This window comes from Aphis gossypii, chromosome 1 (genome assembly GCF_020184175.1).
Source record: "Aphis gossypii isolate Hap1 chromosome 1, ASM2018417v2, whole genome shotgun sequence".
Lineage (NCBI taxonomy): Eukaryota > Metazoa > Arthropoda > Insecta > Hemiptera > Aphididae > Aphis > Aphis gossypii.
The window spans coordinates 52,471,962-52,492,519 of NC_065530.1; the positions used below are offsets into that span (position 1 = coordinate 52,471,962).

The following is a 20,558-nucleotide window of genomic DNA, read 5'->3' on the forward strand; positions in this document are numbered from 1 at the left end:
TACAGTTTCCAATTAGTGGATTATAAATGCAGTTTTAAGAATTTTTACAAGAAAAAAATGCATTATTACAAAACGATTAGTTTACTCACTTCGCTCAGAAATTTAAACCATGGTAGCTATTCTACACATAAATAATAGCCATAAATAATGCAATTTTAAAATATTAATTGATATTGAAATTGAAATATTGTTTATAACGCTATCAACTCTACACAATATTATTATGTTGAAGAAACACAAGTACAATATATTTTAATAAAACTTTCTATGGTTTTTGTCAATTGTTCATCATTCAATTAAAACCTATTAGTGAATTATTAATAACTATTGTAAAACATATATAAATAAACGATTCAAGGTATGGTAGGTATCTACCTAGTAATTTAAACGAGTGTGAAATGATTATAATGATTATTTGACGCTTACAATATAGGTATACCTATGAGGACTATGCGTATTTTATTACAATAGTAATCCAATAATAAATAATAATATACCTAATCGTATAAGGTTCTTATCCAATAAATATTGTTTTAACGTGTTAACAGTGTGCTAACAGAATGAATTATAGCTAATTAAAACGTATGTTTGTTATAGGCAATAGCAATAATCGAACGGTTGAATTATTTATAGTATAGCTATATAATATTATGATACCTATCTTAGTGAGTCAACTGAGATGAGCTGATGTGGGAGTATTGTGAAATTATATTATGTTAATACACTTATAACACTCATTAATAAACAGTACCTACCTATATAATTGCGTACATTCATATTATTATGCGAAATTATAATATACTATCCTATACGTTAGTACTCAATACGACTATTTAGACCATTATAATATGTTTAATTATGTATTATTTGTACAAGTCCGTTTAAGTTGCAGTTCAAATGATGTTTCCGTCTCGTTACGAATTGATATCCTTAAAGGTTACCTAGTATACATATTATTATGAATACAACGGCGGACAGCGGTGTTATAAATTACAATCATTTCGCACCTACATTATACGTATTATTTACATTAGTAAAGGACACGCGTGTGGCTATATGCATACAAGGCGACTCGTTAAACATCCCAATACAGCGATTACACATAATAAACTATGACAGGTGCGTGTTTATAATTTTATATCGACGTAGTATCGGAAGACGACGTTTATTTACAATAATAATAATAATTGTTGTTGGCGAAAAAAAATAAAGCACACGCGTCTTCGGCGGTGCGGTCGGTCGTGGGCGACGAATTCGGGTAGTATGAGATTTAAACGCGAAAAATAAAATAACCGTTTCGGACGAAAACAAAATAGCCGAACCGCGACGAACAATAATAAAATTAATAATAATGTTTTATAATATTATTATGTTATTGTTGCGGAGAATATATTATTATTTATTATTAACATAATAATAATATTAAGCACTATTATTATTATTACGATCATAGACTCGCGTGCGCGCGGCCGGGAGAAAAAGACGTACACGAAAAACGATCGGCCGTACGCCGCGAGAGCGCGCGGTCGGCGGGCGGCGACACACACACACGACTACACGAGACCTGCGCGTCCGTCGATTGGCCGTCGCGCGGAGGGGACAAGACACCGGCGACGGGGACGGGGGCGACGCCGCCGGCCCGCGCGCCGCGCCCGACCCGTTTCGAGAGCCGGCCACCACGGCCGCCGCCGCCGCTGCGCGTGTGCGAGCCGGTTCGCGCGCGCGCGCCGCCGCGTAAGTATTGCCGTGTGGCCGTGTGCGCGCGCGTTTGTGTGCGTTACAGAGTGTGTGCGCGCGCGTCCGGAGAGAGGTAACGCGACGACTGCGACGCGGACGACGACTGCGACAAGACGACGACGGTCGACTGGGCCACGCCAATACCCTCCGCGCGCCGCCCGGGTCATAAACGATCTCACAAACAAGTGCTCAACGTTCGGGAAATTACCCGCGCCGCCATAGAATATTATATCGCCAAAGGCCGCCGCCGTCGACAGTGATCGCGTCGCCGCCGCCGTCGCGCGGGTTCTTTTTTATTTTTCCGCCGCTATTTACACACGGTTCGAAAATATTTAATATAATATAAAATATTATCCCGTTTGTTTTTTGATTTTTTTTTTTTTTGATTTTGATACTCTCGTCAATCCGCGGTTTTTTATACCCGCATATTATATACGCATTACCGCGTCGGTCGTGGTGCAGTGTCCGTACCTATATACAGTGTCGTCTTCGATCGTCCGCGATATTTTCGGGCTTGTATAAAAATATATATCGACAATTTTTTGAAAATTTTATTGAACGCCGTGCGTTTGGTTTAACGGACGATCGTATTGTTATACCTATTAATATTACGCATCGCGACAGCATAATGCGGTGGCGTTGACGGATCTGTACACGCCTGTAATATTTTTGACGACCGCGAAAAAAGGACGCGTACCTATATATAATTAGACCGTGCAACGCGATTATTAAAATCATACTACGGACGTGCGACCCATAATCGCACCCTAACCCTGCAGTCTCCGGTCGCAACTTACGCGCCCGTCATGAGTTCAAAGTTCATCATCGACAGCATGCTGCCCAAGTACCACCAACAGTACCATCACCAGCTCTTGAACCCCGTGATCACGTCCGGCGGCGGGCTCGACTCGTCGGCCGTCAACTACAGCTTGACGCCCAACAACTCGTCGTCGAGCAGCGCGGGCGGCTCGCCGCCGTCCACGTCGTCGCTGGTCTCGCCGGCCGCCGGCCGCATGTACCCCGCGTACGCCGTCCACCATCACCAGCAGCAGTTCGGCTCCGGCGCCGGTTCCATGGCGTTCACGTCGCCCGGCTCGGCCGCCCTGGCCGCCGCCGTCCAGGACGCCGCGGACAAGACGTCGTCGTCGTGCCGGTACGGCGGCGTCGGCGGAGGAGTGAGCGTCGGCGGCGTGTCCGCGGCCGACACGATGGTCAACAGCTACGCCGCCCTGCACCATCACCACAACCAGAACGGCGCCGGCGGCACCGGGGCCGTGTCGTCCATGGCCGCGGCCGCTCAGTTCTACCACCAGGCGGCCGCCGCGTCCGCCGTGGCCGCGGACCCGCTCAACACCGCGTGCGCCGGACAGCCCGGCGCCCCCGGACCGCAACCCATGCCCGACATACCCCGGTATCCGTGGATGTCCATTACAGGTAAGCGCCGTCACTCATACTTACACTTATACCTAGATTATGATGTTTTACGCGGTTAAAACCTGTTGAACGCATAAAATCGTGCTAAGGCCACACTACATAGCAGCCGTTCTGTTTAGACTTGTTATTTTAAGACTTCACCCGACCCCGTTCGAAGTTTCTGCTGTAATATAATTATGCTGAAATCCGGAAGTACGTACGTGCGTTATATACTTCAGGCGTAAAGACGTTGGCGTACGTACTTATTGTATAAATAATAAATCTTTAAAATATGACGTATATCGTATGATATACCTGACTAGATACCTATTTAAGTTTTCTGGAGTATGAGAAGTAATTAAGCTTTTCGTTCTGCTGCGTATGTATTTTTCACGATTCCAAACTCACTGCTTTCAATGTCTTTTCAGCTATAATCCGTAATACCTTAGCAGATTTACCGTTTCAAAAATCTGTACGGCTGATAATTTGCCTTATAATTATTTAGATTTAATATGTTATTATTGGCTAGTTTGATATCCCATAATTACTCGAATTGTTTTAATGTATAATAAATGATATTAAATTAATTGTTTAAACTCGTATGATGGTGTACCTGAAGAAGGAATACTAATATATTACATAACTTAAATATCAATATAATAAGTAGGTACCTAAAATAATTTAATTTAAAACAAACAAAATTTCGTAGGTTAGGTTATAAGTATTCGTTATTTTTTATTTTTACTATATCATACTCTTCAAGTTGGTAGTTCAAGTATGTGTTTATATTTATAAAACTAGGTTAAATAGAACACATGCTTCTTTATTAATATGCTTTATTTTGTATAATATGTAGGAATAGGTACTTATATATCATTTAATAGGCGTTTAACTATTTAAATAAACATATCATTTTTTTATTCACAAATATTTTCTTGTCGAACGTACCGTTTCATATTTTGATTGCATTACATTAGGTAGTTAATTTATTATTTAAACTACAGAAATTATATTAAATGAACAATTTTTTATATTTATGCCACCAAATAATATTATTTAAATATATTAATGTCCCCATCATAAACTAAAGACCATTAAAATTTAATTACCCTATAAATTATATGTAAATAAGCAATAAACATACAAACTTAATTATGTGTACAGCAATTACCATTATAATTTATACTAATATAAATTTAATATTAATTATAGTATAATGTATACATATTTACTAAATTATACACTAACTAATTATTTAATAATCATTACAAAGACAATAAAAGTATTTAATGTTTAATAATTGTTTTTATTAGTAGTTAGTACAAAAAGGTAAACAAAGTTTGCATTTTATATCAAAATTGTACAACGTATAGTCGAGTAACTTATCTTATCCAAAAATTTATGATAAATTAATAAAGTAAATGTGAAATCTAAATTATCTTCATTATACATTTAGTCGTTATTTGCCAAAAACAATCGCAAATACATTTTAAGTTCAACTAGTGCCAATAAGTCGTGTGTATGTGTTGATGGCATTTTATAAATAATATACTTGAATAATATGCATATTTTCTTGGAATTCAACCAATTTATTATTGCCTAAATCTAATACTATTCATTACGCACGCACCCGCATCTTTCCTAAGACAAACCGCCTATTACTTACTACCCACACAAACTCGAGTATTATTTTATTGGACTATTATTTCATCGCTTATTTAAATTAATTGACCGGAATGTTTAAATAATATTTATTTTAATAGTGTTAGGTCATATTTTGCATTGTTGTATACATATTTACAAGTTTTTGTTCCTACATATTTTATTAAAAAAATAAAATAATAGCCGCTCTAAACACAATAATGTGAAATTAATAACTATTAAAAAAAAAAATTATTGATATTATTTTAATTATTAATAATAATTATTATTAAATTACAAATTTCTATATTCCTAAAATTATTTGACCTACAGTTAAATAAGGTTTAAAATTATAAATAATATAACGCACGTTATAAACATTAATTAATATCTAAAACAAAAATAACGTACCGCATGTCTACATAATATTATGTACCTACTCGTGTTTCCTGTTAAATTAAATTGAAAATATTTGAATTCTGTGAATATTGTTTGATTATTAATTAATTTACTAACTTATTATTAAACCTAACCTGTTGTAATATTTATAACTACAGACGTTATAATAGTCTTAATATTTTTACTTTTATTTTCCGTCTTAAAATAGTTAATTTACTTCAAACGACGCTTATAGATTTAATGTAGAAATTTAGGATTATTATAACTCTTTTCTAATTTTTTTTTTTAATTTGTCCGTGATAGGTGATATAGTTACTTTCCTATTTAGGTACTTAATTTTATTTTGGTGATTAGGTATATTAAGTTCCTATTAATGATAAATTGATAAATTGATAAGTAATTACAATTTACCAGATCAATATGAATATACGTTTCACACACATATGTGCAAAATTTAAATATTGTAATCACATAATAAATAATAATATATCAATGTTATAGTACCTATCTAAACTAAAGCTAAAAAAAAATTGTACATAAATGAGAAACAATTGTAGACGGTGTAGTTATAGTTATAACTGTTAACATGTTAATTGTATAATTTTATCTAGGAAAATATATAAAACAAATAAAAAAATAGCTACCGCCAACCGTATATTCTATATACATTGGTATACTTATTGCGAAATGAAATGTTCAATGGTACTAATCTGACAAAATCTCTTAATTTAGATAAGAATATAGAAAAATTATACAGAACGCAATGAAAAGGTGTATTATAGGTCTTGCACGAATTTCTAATAAAAATAACCAACGTAAAAATCAAATAAGTACCTACCTAAATACTATCTACAAACCGACTACCTATACAATTCATTTTAAAAGTTTTATACTGGGAATTAATTTTCATATAGGTAGTATACATATATTTATATCTTCAATTGTTAACGATATTATTAAATACGTAATCTAATTATACCTGTTTAGATTGATTTTATAATTTTGCGAATTTTGTGCTTTGACGTTCATATAGTTAAAATGAAGTCGTAAAGATACTAAACGATAGATATTTTAAAATATAACCCACGTCGGTTGTTCAATTTTAAAAATAAAGTGTTATCAAAACCAATATGCAATAAATTATGAATTTATCTGTGCGTGGTCGTCCTGGTCTCAGGGTGGGAGAATTAGCTAGTCACGAGTACCTACGGGTTTAGCTTGCCCTTGTTGCAATCTTCAGAATAACTAATTATTACTCATTGACTGTATGAAAGAACATTCCTATGTTCGCTGATTACTATACTGTCTATAGTTACCGCAGTACGAATTCATTATAATCATTTTTGTGTACTATCTTTAATATTATAAACTAATAAATAATATCATTTTCAACGATAGTTTATATCATAAGGTAGACGTACAGATATCTATTAAGATACAATTATAATTGTAATCCTCGACTTGCGTATGTTTTAAACGTCGTTTACTCGTTTATTTGATCGACAATCGTTCTTTAAAAAATATTTTTGGCGTGCACGTGGCCTCACACGTATATTAAAAAAAAAATTATATTTTAGTTCACCACTCGCGCGCACTTTTGTGTGTATACTCGACGGACGGCCATTTGCATAATTATCGAACAATAGACTACGAGCGGGCACAAGTAGGCGGGCGGGTACGGCCCATCGCTTATAATATGATACCTCTGAGAAGATCATCGAGCCGCCAAAACCGGTTCGTGCGCACATGGAATTTTCGCGCATAAATAAAAATGATTTAGCGTTGCTGCCGCCAATTGAGCTTTTTTACGTCTTTCGAAATCGTTGTCATGCCGGTGGATACGGTGGTGGTCAAATTGGGAAAAAGTACTAACGGTTTGCCCAATTTACCGAACACTTAACTACTTAACTACTCGCATACTGTTTAGAAGTATCTGAAAGGGTGCGCTGACCAGATACCAGATTATACCTAGAACCGTTGAACCTTGCAATGGCGTATATAGTAGGGAGCAGCTGCCCCTCGTGGACAAATACTTTCACATTGGGTTCTCACCCTCCGTCACTCGCGCTACATTACTCTTTGCAATGGCATGGCCGCGTAATCGCATTTCCACTTGCACCGGGGCGTCAAGACCTTGACTACGATACTGATTGCACACACAATAAATGATATGTGCAAGTTTTTAGCGTATCGTCGATATTTTAAAAATGCAAAGCGACTAAGAACAATTTCTAAAAATCCATATAGGTATTTAGTAAGTTATAATTGATTAACTCTTATAATGGTCACATTATATTGACTATACTCGGTACATAATAGATTGTTGCAGTACAGATTTTCGTCGAGTGAAAATGTGTAGAAAGTCCCAAAGGTCACAATTATTAAGACGTACTATGTAATATGTTGTTTACTATTCGAGTAGTCGATACTTCACTCGCAGTGCAGACAATTCTAACTCGTTTGATGATCAATAAAATCTACACAATAATTAGCATATTAAAAATGTATAAATAATATTTAAATTTTCATGCACTGCATTAGCGCCGCGGCCACAGACACACGAGACTGTTTGTCAATTAAAAATAAATTAATAATAATAAAAAAAAATAACTGTCAATACTGATAAAACGCAATATATATATGTATTGATTTACACGCCGAGTCGATAGAATAATCAACGATAATACACACAAAAGCTTTTACGTGTCGTCCGCGCGATTTTGATTTTTAATGTGAAATTATTTTATAAACAAATATCCACGTTTTTTATTAGGATATAAATTGTTGTAGCAAACTGTAATTTTACCTATATTTTTTTTTAGAAAAAAACAAAGTATATCGAGAGCTATCCCCACAAACGCTAGTATGATGTAATAATGTAATATGTATAATGTATATACAACTGATATCATTATATTATGTTCGTAATATGACTTTAAAACGTTTTTTTTTTGTTTTTGTTTCAGATTGGATGAGTCCGTTCGACAGAGTTGTTTGTGGTGAGTACCGAACACGTTATTTATTTCTATTATCCAAGTTTACACGTACTAACTATTAGCTATATATTATTATTGTCGTTAAGCTTATATGAGTCGATAAAACGATTTTACAATCGCCTCCCACTAAACATTTTATACCTACTACGGCGATTTGTAATTTCCCCTTTTGCCACTCATGGGTTGTAATAAGCCCCCCCGAAAAAGTATACCTAGACCGCAGCGTTCGTGTAATTTTTATCGTCGTACCGACGCGGTTTTCTCTCGTTCGCGTAGTACTCTGTATGAGCGTATATAATTTTATAATTATTGACTATTGAAATATACCTACTTGAAAAGCTACCTCTCTGCGCGTAACACGTGCACACAGCCGCATCAGAGCCGTCGGGCACACGGGCTACATTAAATTTTTTTTTATGGGCATACACTCGCGGGCCGGCCGGTTAATAGGTTTTTATTGGACAACAATAAACGTTATAACACCGTGGTACATAATATATATATTTAAGCATATATCATTCTCCTTCCCTCCACTCTCTTTTCCTCGTTATTTTTTCTCCGTCGCACATTGAGTGGTACATAAATTATGATTTATCGTCGTGTGCGTGTGTGCTTGCACGTCTCGTTTGTGCATTGTACGGCCTACCGTCGCGCGGACGGGGTTGTCTCCTCATTATACCCTTTTTTTTTTGTCGGCGTGAGATAATTTCACCCTTTTTCCAGGTATATTACCGGCTGTCCGCCATTGTAAAATATTATTTTAATAATTCGTCGCGTACCTGCGCGTGTACACATCATATCATATCATATTATATATTATAATACATGCCTACGACAGTGGCGGCGGAGGTATTTACCAATGGCGACGCCCGGAACGTAGGTACATATAATAATGTATATCCTAATGATAATACGAGCGGAGTACAATAAACTCGAGTTAAAAGAATAAATAAATAAACGGCGGACCGTGGGCGCGCGTCCGTGATGGTGAAACGCGAAGAAGAAACGACGAAAATCCTATTCATATCGCGTGAAAAAAAAACCGTACGTGTTTAATCCTCTCCGTCCGAGTTGTATGCAAATCGCGCCCGCTATAGTATACTTAGTGTCCGTGGCGCGACGGACGATCCATCGTCCCGATCAAAATTGAGGAGGGAGCGGTGGTGGGTTTGGGTCTATATATACACGACATATGCTCATTAGCATACCGTAAAGTACGCTTTTCCCGTAGGGGTATTTATCATTTTAGGTACGTCACGACGATAAGCAGCATAATAATAATATTATTATTGTAAGTCCGCGTGTTGTCAACGCGCGTGGGACGAGTCTCGCGGCCGACCAATACGTTCAATTTATAGTAATGATGTCGGTATAGGTATATTGTGTATTATAGGTGCACTCGCCGTCGGTCCGAATGAATAAAATAACAATAAATGTATTAATTTACACCGCCGCCTAACCCATTATCGTATATAACACGTCATACTATTATTATAATGGCCGCGTGCGATATGCGAACTGTGTAAACGTTTCCGTTCGGAAATGTCGTATTTTACACGCATCACGATCGCCGCCGACGCTGCAAGACTCTCTTCTACGCCTCTTTAAATTTATAGATAATATTATAATATTTTGAGTTGTCTATTATGTGCTTATTTACGACGTTAATAATATCGTCGTCGCGTTTCGATAGGATTTTTTTCCCATTTCTGACGGACTGAGCGGGAGAAACGACTCTGCCGCCGCCACCGCCGTTCGTTCTCGGAAGGAAACGCACTTCGGTTTTTTTTTTTGTTAATCCCGGTCAATTTATTATTATTTTAATTCGAAAGCTGTACCTACTTACTATCGCTCCCGTCACCCGTTATTATTTATACATGGTTTCACCCAAAACGGACAATGATTTAGAACCGACAAAATATTAGAATATTTATACTTACCCTATTGTAGTACTGTATCCGTCGTATCAATCAAACAATATAATATTATAATCTGAAAATACGTCTGCTGGCTACAGTGTAAGTATAGTAGAGGTATTATGTATCTATTATTTTAATAGACCCGTCGTTTCCTCTCTCGCGGCTGGCGTAGCCGGCAGACGAACAACAATGTCTTGACGACGAACGTTCATGATTTTTTATTGTCCTCCAGTAATGCGTTGAAAACAATAGTCTCAGTGATGGTCGGAGGGTGTTCGTTATTTCAGTGCTAGCTGGTGTAGGTACCGATATCATGCACGAGTCGTAATTTAAGAAGACAATAATATTGTCGTCGATAATGTTTGTAAATTAATTTACTTCACGCACGCCAATATTACACGTTTCAAGGTCTTCGCGGTGTATAATATTGTATATATTTTATTTTATATGCGCTTCGACGACAGTTTGTGTCGGGGTAATGCGTATTAATTATATTAAACTGGTAAAATTGGATTTTTTTCATATACACGGTAGTCATATCGTATTTTAATTATTCCGTCGAAATTATTTTTAAAACATTAACGACGTGTTGGAATAGTCATAAGCTTGTAATTTATTATGCGAAAACCAGCATCCAACTATCTTGATCGGTGCTCAAATATCGTGTATACAATATAGTTGTAGCAGCTCGATTGTCGAAGTTCCCACTTTTCAATCTCGAATAAAATATTTTATAATATTACATGTATATTTTTTTCACCTAAGATATTACACGCCAACCACTACAGCGGTAACCTTAATTGCATGTTAATCGCTATTCGTATTTTTGAAATTGTTTTTATTATATTTACAACAGTTATACTTTAATAAAGTGTCTAGGTAAATAAATAAATAAAAAAAAAATGTCATATCCCAGTCGTGTACTCGTACAATTAAAAACTGAACTGAAAATATTTAAAAACGTTCTTGTGGTGATAGGATGTAGGGACTATGGAGAAATTGTAGACTCAAGCCCTGGTTGCATGCGAACATGGTATATAACTTTAGTAATTTAACGGTGGCGCTATATCTGGATCGTAGCGATTTGTTTTTATTACGCTATATGAGTCGTATTGAAAGACTCCAAACTAAACTGAACAAAGGCGTCGCGGTTATAACAATAATATAATATCATAAAAATATATTATAATTATGTATTCGTTGAACAAATTATAATAATGGATGTGTCAAAAACATTCAACAGCAGCAGCCCCGACGACGGAGGAACAGGCCAAACAAAAAAGTGACGTGGTAACGTGTCGAAGGGCGGATGACTGAGTATGGTAGGGTGGTGACTGGTGAGTAAGCTCCGGGCACAACCCTATTACAGCGCTGTGGTGGCGTAAAATGCTAAGTGTTACGGTCGTTTTTTAAGTAGTTCCGAGACATTTGTAATTATTATTTATTATTATGTCCTCTGTATAATAATATCCAATAACGAGAGAAGTCGACGATTCTTGAGAGAGTGAGCCATATACTATAAATTAACTAAATTGAACCAACGTGCGCCGTAGTAACGACAATCGACCGTTCTAATATTTCTAAATCGGCCATAATAAACGTGTGAAGTTATAATATTATTATGTGGTATGTGCTGCCGCCAGTTTATTGTTGGGTTGGCCTCGTAAAAACGGTCGGAAAATCGACAGATTATATTGGTGTTCGGGCTTTTCGGGTTTATAACGCTGATTTTCGTCGCCGCACTTCCGACCGTGATGATTGAGTCTAGCGGTGGTTCTCACACCGATACTGCACCTTATTATCGTATGCGTTTAAATATAGTAGGCACACGTAAATATTATCGGTGGACGATAGACGGAACTAAGACTGTCATTGTTGCACTATCTGCAGTTGATAAAATTATTAGTAATTAGTATAACGGTAAGTTTATTCTCATCTGGGTCGAGCGATATTCGGAAAATCGTCCAGCCGACGTACGCAGTGGCGGCATCGTTTGTGGAGTGCCGTATAATGTTTAAAATTAGTAGGATCGATTAGTCTAAAAGTTTCCCGGTATTTTTAAAATAACCAGTTACGTGATATTCAATTTAATATTATTTGATATTGTCCATACTAATTGCCACCAAACTTGACCATTAGTTCGATTTAATATTTTGAGAGAAATTAGATTTTATCAAAAATAAAAATAAATAGCAATATTAATTCATGAGAAAATGTTTGTTGTGACGTGTGTTATGCTGAGACTATAAGAAACGTACAGTAATTAATTCTAAGAAATTTTTTTTCAAAATCCGTTTATAATTTAAAATGTATATATTAATTAAATTGTTATTAACGGTTTTCAAGTTTTCTTAATAGTACCTATAATCTTTCGTTCTGATTTTATGTTTGCTTCCTTAAATTCTTATTAACTTGTATGTAATAAGATAAAAAAAAAGTCCATATAAATTACAATGAATCGCTAATGTTATGGTGGTCGATTCCGTTACGGTGATACTGATTTCCTTGGGATTTTCACATTTCCCACCTGATCACGGACATCGTTATCCGTACAGCCGTTTTTTTTCTGATGGCGGTGTTGCGAGGGGAAGAGGTAAGAGGAGACGCGCGTATATTATCATAAGCATAATAACCCGTTCCGTGACATCGCTCTGTGAGACCGCACGCAAGTCTTCGGGTCGATCCGGTTTATCGTTGTGATGGCGGCACACACATGTGTACACGTATTATTTAGTAGACGCGGATAAAAAGATATATGCGTGCGAGTAAAAAAAAAAAAAAAGGGGAAAAAACGAGTATCCAGGATGAATAATAATAATAATGGTCGTTGTGTTTAATCGGAGGAGCGGCGGCGCGAGAGGGACAAAACAACCCGTGGACAATGGTGGCATGTTTATTATACATACACATATTATATATGGACGGACGGGTCGCTTCTTGTTATTGTAATACGTGTTTTATTGTGTTGTATGTATTATAATATATATTTGTGCGCATTTTTTTTTTTTTTTAAAACATAAATAGACGCGCGCACGTATCGAAAAGAAGAAACCTCTTCGGCGACGACCGAGAAAACATCGGTCGTCGGGCACCGAGAAATGTATATATACGACTGTGTACCAATTATAGGAATGCAGCTGCAGCGTGTAGCTATCGAGTGGTTGAACTACAATAATAATTATATAGTGGTCAGAGTAGTAAGCAAATGCAGTGTTGAGATGGCTACAAATTCCGTTTTACATATTATGTATTCAACATAATTGATGTATTTATTAAAGATCTAATAGTATATTCGTTTTATATGTATATAAAAAAAAAAAAATCATGGTCGTGCTTTTAATTTTTGTCAAGAATAACATTTCTTTGTGTGCAGATGGTCGTCAGGTGTATTATAAGATATGCATTGGCAGACAGATGTCATACGAAATACTAATAATAATAATAATAATGATAATAATATGTGTGTGTGCGTTTGTAAATCGTGATATTTTTATAATGAGAAAAAAAGTTTATTCACATAAACATAAGAATATATTGTACAATATCAGCACAGTATTATGTGTTGAGGTAGGTCGTAACTGCAACCGTATGCAATAATAATACAATATATATATGCGACCGTTGGATGTAATATTAATGCGGTGTGTGTTTATTCCGGATACACGTCGTATAGTGAATGCGTTCGTGTAAGATAGGTAGGTAAATCCACGTGTGAATTATTTACCGTGCGTTTGGTATCATTACGACAGAGGCGTTGCTTACTATTATATCCGTGTATAATAATATTATTCATTAAACAAATTACGTTCGCTATCTCCGTTTCGTTAAACACAATTATATGGTAATTCCGTATACACTTGTCTAGAAAGTATAATATTAGTGTATGCAATTAAACAGTAGACAAATTAATAATAATCGGCCGGATATATTGCTATGAATATTGTTATCGGACGCGCGACGTCGTCGATGCGCGACAACCAAAAGCATATTATTTTAATCTAAATTCACTTTTAAATTTTAAACGACTTCAACATTACATAATTTATGATGGGTCATTATTCTCGAACTAATTATTACAGTTCGTCCGGTCCTACCATTACCTATATTATAATTTAGATACATAGTACCTAGTCGCCAGTGTTCCAATACTTTAGGTAGGTCCATCATATCCATCTTATATCCGATTTACGATAGTTGATTTTTAGAAAACGTCACTTTAGAGACCATATCAATATAATTTACGTAAGTTTTTGATTTCTTGTCAATTTTCTTAAAAATACCGTCTTTTTTTGCCTGTCGTCTTCGTCTTCAAGTGCATTATTACAAATGTACAAGCTCAGCCATTCATATATATCTATACATTAAATTTTGAATTAAATAAGAACCTAAATAAGAATTATTAAAACTATTAAAAAAAAAACAAGTAATATGCTTTATTTATAAAAATAATTGATTCCAAATTAAAAATCAAATTTATAATTTTTGAAGAAAAGGTTGAAATACCATTTATAAATTTCCAATCATAATATACAAGTTGATTTTAAGTTTTTTTATGTCAATTTGTCATCCCAATAAAGTATTCAATTTTTCAAATTATTCATATTTTGAATACAATATAAGTAAACAAAAAAATTTGTTTTACTATACATATATTTCTGTACTAAAATGTATTGATTTTTCGAGCTTTGAGCTTTCGGCCATAACCCTAGAGACTTTCTATTTAAATAATAGTTTCACAGTTTTAGTGTTGGCAGTGTAGCACTTTTAAATAGAGAAAAAAATACTATTTGTGTAGGATAATGGTCCTTTATTGACCTTTTCAATGACGGTAGTTTTTTACGATTTATCATCATTAATCTTTGGGTTGTTGAGTTTCCTTAGCACTCGTTTTTACGATTAATAAAATCGAACCTCGTATACTATATCATTGCGCTATTATTGCAACAATAATAATATTATTATATTATATACTTGGTGGATAATCGGGCGCTATACCCGTATTTTCGCATTATTAATATACAACGTATTAAATATGTATGTCATGTGTTTGAATAAAATATTATTGTGACAATTTGTGTATAGATTGCTGAAACGATATTTTATGTATCTGTTACGTTGTTTTTTATTATTATTTACCTCCGAAAACAATGTTTTTCTTTTATTAATATGTATTATAACTTAGTTGAAAATAGTTTGTCAATAATGCAAATGTAACCCTATTTTTAAAAGGCACTTTGTTCAAATTTTCTATTATTATTATTTGTTTTTTTCACGATTCTGATATCTACGATGTCCCTTCTGGCCTTCTGAATAAGCTTACTAGCTTATCGCCACCGACAATCGTAGAGATGTTGTTTAAAACGCCTGTATTAGCATATTATTTTGTGCTGCTGATAACGAGATGCGTACAATCGAAGGTTAAAATTGATATCGAAAAAAATATCTCTGCTTCAAGATGTACCAATGAAGCAAATATCCAAAGTCGAATAAATGAAAACTGTTTTTTGAATTCTATGTTATTTTTTCCGACTATAATATTACACCTAATACTATGTGGATATATCGTGATTGTTACCTGAAATATTATTCATTTTTTTTTAATCATTATATAATATGTAATCCATGCAATAAATTTACGAGTATGTTTTTGTGAAATAAAGTAAAATTATGTCTTTGGTGTTTTCTTTTTATTTCCATTCGAATGTTGAGGCAATTATTTTAATATATTTATGTTTAGTCTAAATTTTTTCTCGTTCTAACAATGCGGACGTTTGTTCGCAGTTGTACATGTTGGCGCCACGATAATGGCTGTTAGTGGCGTGTTGTTGTTTATGTACTCGATTCAACTTCAATTATTATAATCGATTTTTGTGCGTAGGACTGAGAAGTTTTTTGATTACTGCTAAAAAAAAAAAAGAATAAAAAACGGGGCAAACCATACTAGTGTCAAAACGATGTAATATGGTCTGGTAAGATCCTAATAACAGGTTTGCCTTGGAGGAGAATTTATATGAAGACAATTGTCAAAAATCGTGAAAATCGAATGTTTTATTATACATTTTACTAATATTTTAGGTCATATGAATGTTAATAATATAATATTATCGATTTTATTATTATTATTTTAATGACCTATTTGCGATGTGTTTTTACGGTACAAGTGGATTCAGTGAATACTGGTGTGTATAATATTAAGTAGAAATAAAACTAATCGTCTATAGTGTATCGGCGAAATATCAAAGACTGGAAAAGAACAGTGTAATTTAAATATTGATAAACACACAATTCAATTAACACACATTAAATTACATATATTGCAGTTATACAAGTTAAAACACACTCATAATTGCGTTATAACGGCTTATAACGTGTTAATGATGGCTCATTAAAACGAATTATCTCAAATTGTGTGGTCCGTTATATTTTAACATTTAACCCTTTTTTTTAAATATCAGTTGTTAAACATATAATTATCTATTTTTATTATTGCACACATCAATAGCGTACGTACGTACCGCTGTAATATTATTCGATAAACCCGCCACTAAATCGTGCAATGTCATAATAATATTATATAGTTCGTAAACATACCTTATTATAATAAAAAAAAACTCGTGTGTATAATGTGTATATTATAATCGAGACTTACGTACTTACTACAGCAAAAATATAGCTTGTGGGTACGTCGATCGGTATTATGTCGAAGAGAGATCAAACGCGTTTTAATTATTTACATTTTTATATCATACATGTTGCGTGTTAATGGTTAATCACGTGCTCGTTCCATTTGTATGGAAGTATAGTATAATAGATACTCAAGGTATAATACGACTATATTATATCAATTAACAATTGTTTTTCACAGCTAATATTAGAACCGTCAGCTTCAATAAAACACGTTACACATATTACTATATTTAGTTGTATTATATATTCTAAACGTTTGTGTATGAGACAATTGAAGTTAATATGTCTAATAATTATTATTTATGTGAGTGGGTTTCCATGTCCGTTTATTAAAACAGAGAACCGATTGCATCTTACTTCTGATACACACAGTGTGATATATTTATACTTTACATAGATATTATAGCAATATTCAAAGCATATCGGTTTTGTTGAAAGTCTGTATTTACCTATAGAATCTATTTTAATATACAAGTAAAAACAGAATTTTTTTTTTTAAATTCTTTTTTTTTTGCATAATATTACATTATTACCCCGTGATTATATCATGTTAATGATGTGTATAAATTGTATAATATGTATTAAATGCTTATATTTTAATGTTGCGTGTTTAGTAAATTTCTTATTATTGGACCAGAAATCGTTTTCGATAACCGTTTTGACGCTCTCGTATTTCAAAAACACCAGCGGCTACACATTTTTTACGTCCGTCTATACCATGGTGCGCGCCCTCACTGGTTTTTGAATATTTTATTCTCTGATCGCGCCTTACGATTGCTATTAAAAGGTATTAGTGTGTGCGCGTGTTGTTTAATGACTGCAGATAATTAGTGTTGTATATACTATTAGCTATATACTCCTTTTCTGGGCGAACCGTTTCTCCTTATCGTTAAAAACTGTCAAGTTAGTGTACACCTATTTCTTAGCTCTGATGCTCTCGTGTGTTCTAAAAATCGTATTTTTTTTTTTGGCGCACGCGAATGTATAGAAGGTGTAGCGAGAGTTTGCGATTCTACCGTCCGCCCGTCGTGTCGAAACGAAATAATATATTTACAAAAACACCTTGCAGCAGTCCGTGACGTAAGACTATCGGGGTGAATGGTGCGGGGGAGGGGATGGGGCGTTTGGAAAAAATAATACATACCGCGAGGGAGAAAATTAAATATCGTGTAGTATAATATACATAGCTAGGTTTACTCGAACCGGTCCTTCATCATTCTGGGCGTGTGTTGTTCGCGAATCTGCCCATCTCCCTCGGTTTTCGTCGTTCACAATAGCGTGCTGCGGCCATTGAATTCGAACCGCAAAACAAGAGGCAAGACGTCTTTTTAGGCTCTTGTCAAGTACTAAATTATAAAACAACGCCTGACGATTTACTATCATGATATAATTAAATTTCGCGCGTTCCGTTTACTTCTCTATGAAAAATATAATGATTACATACATAATATATCATGCAGTGGATCGAATAATATTGAAGTCAGATAGTATAAGTGGTAGTGTTGTCGATTTGGTATTTCTTTTCATTGCCGGTGTTGATACTCGCAATATTTGATACTTTTCAGTTCACATCTCGGCTTTGCATGTATAATGTATATACTATTATTTAAAAACGGTCTGCTGTGTGTATGATGGGACGTCGTGAATTAAATAATAACTGCAGAGACTTCGAAATTATTATGTATGTAATAATTAATTGTATTATATATTTTGTAATAAATTACTAATCGGAATAGATTTTTATGCTTAAATGCTTAATTAATTTTATAACATTTTATTTCGTTGGAATTTGGTATGTCGTACGTTTATAAAATAATTTGATAAATTCTTTTTTTAAATAAATATGTTTAGGTACATACTTAAGTTTTATTTTTCGAAAATTCTTCACTCCGGAATATAATATAGTGCTATTTCAAATTAAAATATGTAAATATCATAAAATACGTATATACACAAACATCACTGTACGGGTGTTGTTTGAGTTATAGACTTTATAGTCATGTTTTTTTTTCTATATTGACTATGTTAGCAGTAATTTAATGACACAATAATTTTTTTTTCATTTTTAATACATAAAACAAATTTTAAAACACATTTATCGTTCATTTAGCATGAGTTATATTATTTTTAGAGTTTCAGTCTAGCAAACTGTGCATAAATATTGTAATTTCAAGTCTAAATAGTTCAACTACTTGCATTATAAATTTTATGGATCATATCTGTCTCATTGCATATAACTTACTGCTTACACATTTTTTAGTGTACAATTTTAGTACAATATTAAAAAATTTAAAAACCTGGTGAACAAAATAAACACAATTTTGCGTATTGTAGTAAATGTCCATTAATTAAGTTTCTATTTCAATTAAAATTGTATATTCTATTTGTGTTGTTTATACACAAGCACAAAGTCTTAAAGAGTTATCGTTAAAAATTATGGAAACTATTTTGAACGGATTATTTTTTTATGAAATTATAAATAAATATTTCTCACACCGGTGTTATGTCAGGTAAAGTGAAAATATATGCAGAACCTCGTATAGTTCTTCCGTTTTATCAACAACCCACAAAACGAGAATTCAATCGAGTAGTCGTGTCGTAACTCGTTTAAGTTCATAGCTTATCCCATATACGTTTACGACTCTTGGCAGTTATACACGCATAATGTATAACGATTATTATCATTATTATTATACTTACTGTTCTGCCGTGCCAGTGCCAGGCTGCTTTGCAAGAATTCAAAACGCACACGCGTACAACATAATAATATACTTATAACAGTTATAACTTATAAGTTATAATAATAACAACAATAAATCGTACGATAAATTTTTCTTTTCCGTCGGATCGTCGCAGTTTTTTATTTTTTTATTTTTTGTTATCGTTCACCGACGACTGGTTTACACAGTCTCCTTCGAGTTCTGCAGATGATTGAGTGATTTTTGTTGAACGCCCAAACATAAAATATATTATCATCATTTCTGTGGTTTGTCCGAGACGATTTTTTCTGAATAGGCGATCGAGTGCGTGACCGTTACGATTGCAGACGACGTATTATTATATTATTACTATCCCATACGGTTTTCGGTGTAGGATCAATAAAACGCATTAGTATGTACACATACGACGTCTATATACAATAATATATATTAGTGTTGCAGCGTGACGTCTTTATCCCCTGCAACCCTTGCTCGCTCACACTTATCACGATAGTAACAATAGTAATACGTCGGCCCGTACAGAAATATATACACAAATATATCGTATATTATATATTATTATATTACGTCCGTGAAGTCATTCTCGACCCTTTTCCGTTGTTGTGACAATTAGTCTCGAACTCCTCGACTCGCCTTTCAAACGTCATTTGTCGCGTTTGCCCTATAATAAATCTGTATACAACGCATTATATAGACATGTAGGTAGGTACTGCATAATTTATAACGTACTCGCGAGTCGGTGGCGTGTTGTATACATAAAATCATAAATCGTCTAATGACCTCGCCTTGCTTTTTCTTTACTTCTCGGGGTTTAGTTCAAAACTCGCACAAAAAAGTCCTTCTCGTAACGGTTCTTCTTCGGCGTTCTAGTGTGTACCTTAGGGTTTTTTTCGTTTTTATATTTATTACTTTTGATTTTAGTGTTGTGCATTATATTAATATCGTCGTGTAACACCACGTTTCTGATAGTTTTTCAATGCCAACGCGCGTTGTTATTATAAATACTCAATGCGCACATACGGTGAATAGTTTTTGATTTTTGATTT

General features: G+C 34.2%; 1 protein-coding gene across 1 annotated transcript in view; it reads left to right on the plus strand.

Annotated features, from left to right (window-relative positions):
* Positions 1 to 815: 815 nt before the first annotated feature.
* LOC114130733 (homeobox protein abdominal-A homolog) overlaps positions 816 to 20,558 on the plus strand; it is a 35,440-nt gene continuing 15,697 nt past the window's right edge. Inside the window, exons 1-2 of the mRNA XM_050197175.1 lie at positions 816 to 3,171; positions 8,157 to 8,189. Of these exons, the coding sequence (XP_050053132.1) occupies positions 2,544 to 3,171; positions 8,157 to 8,189 (661 nt within the window). The 5' untranslated portion in view covers positions 816 to 2,543. The remainder of the gene's footprint in view (positions 3,172 to 8,156; positions 8,190 to 20,558) is intronic.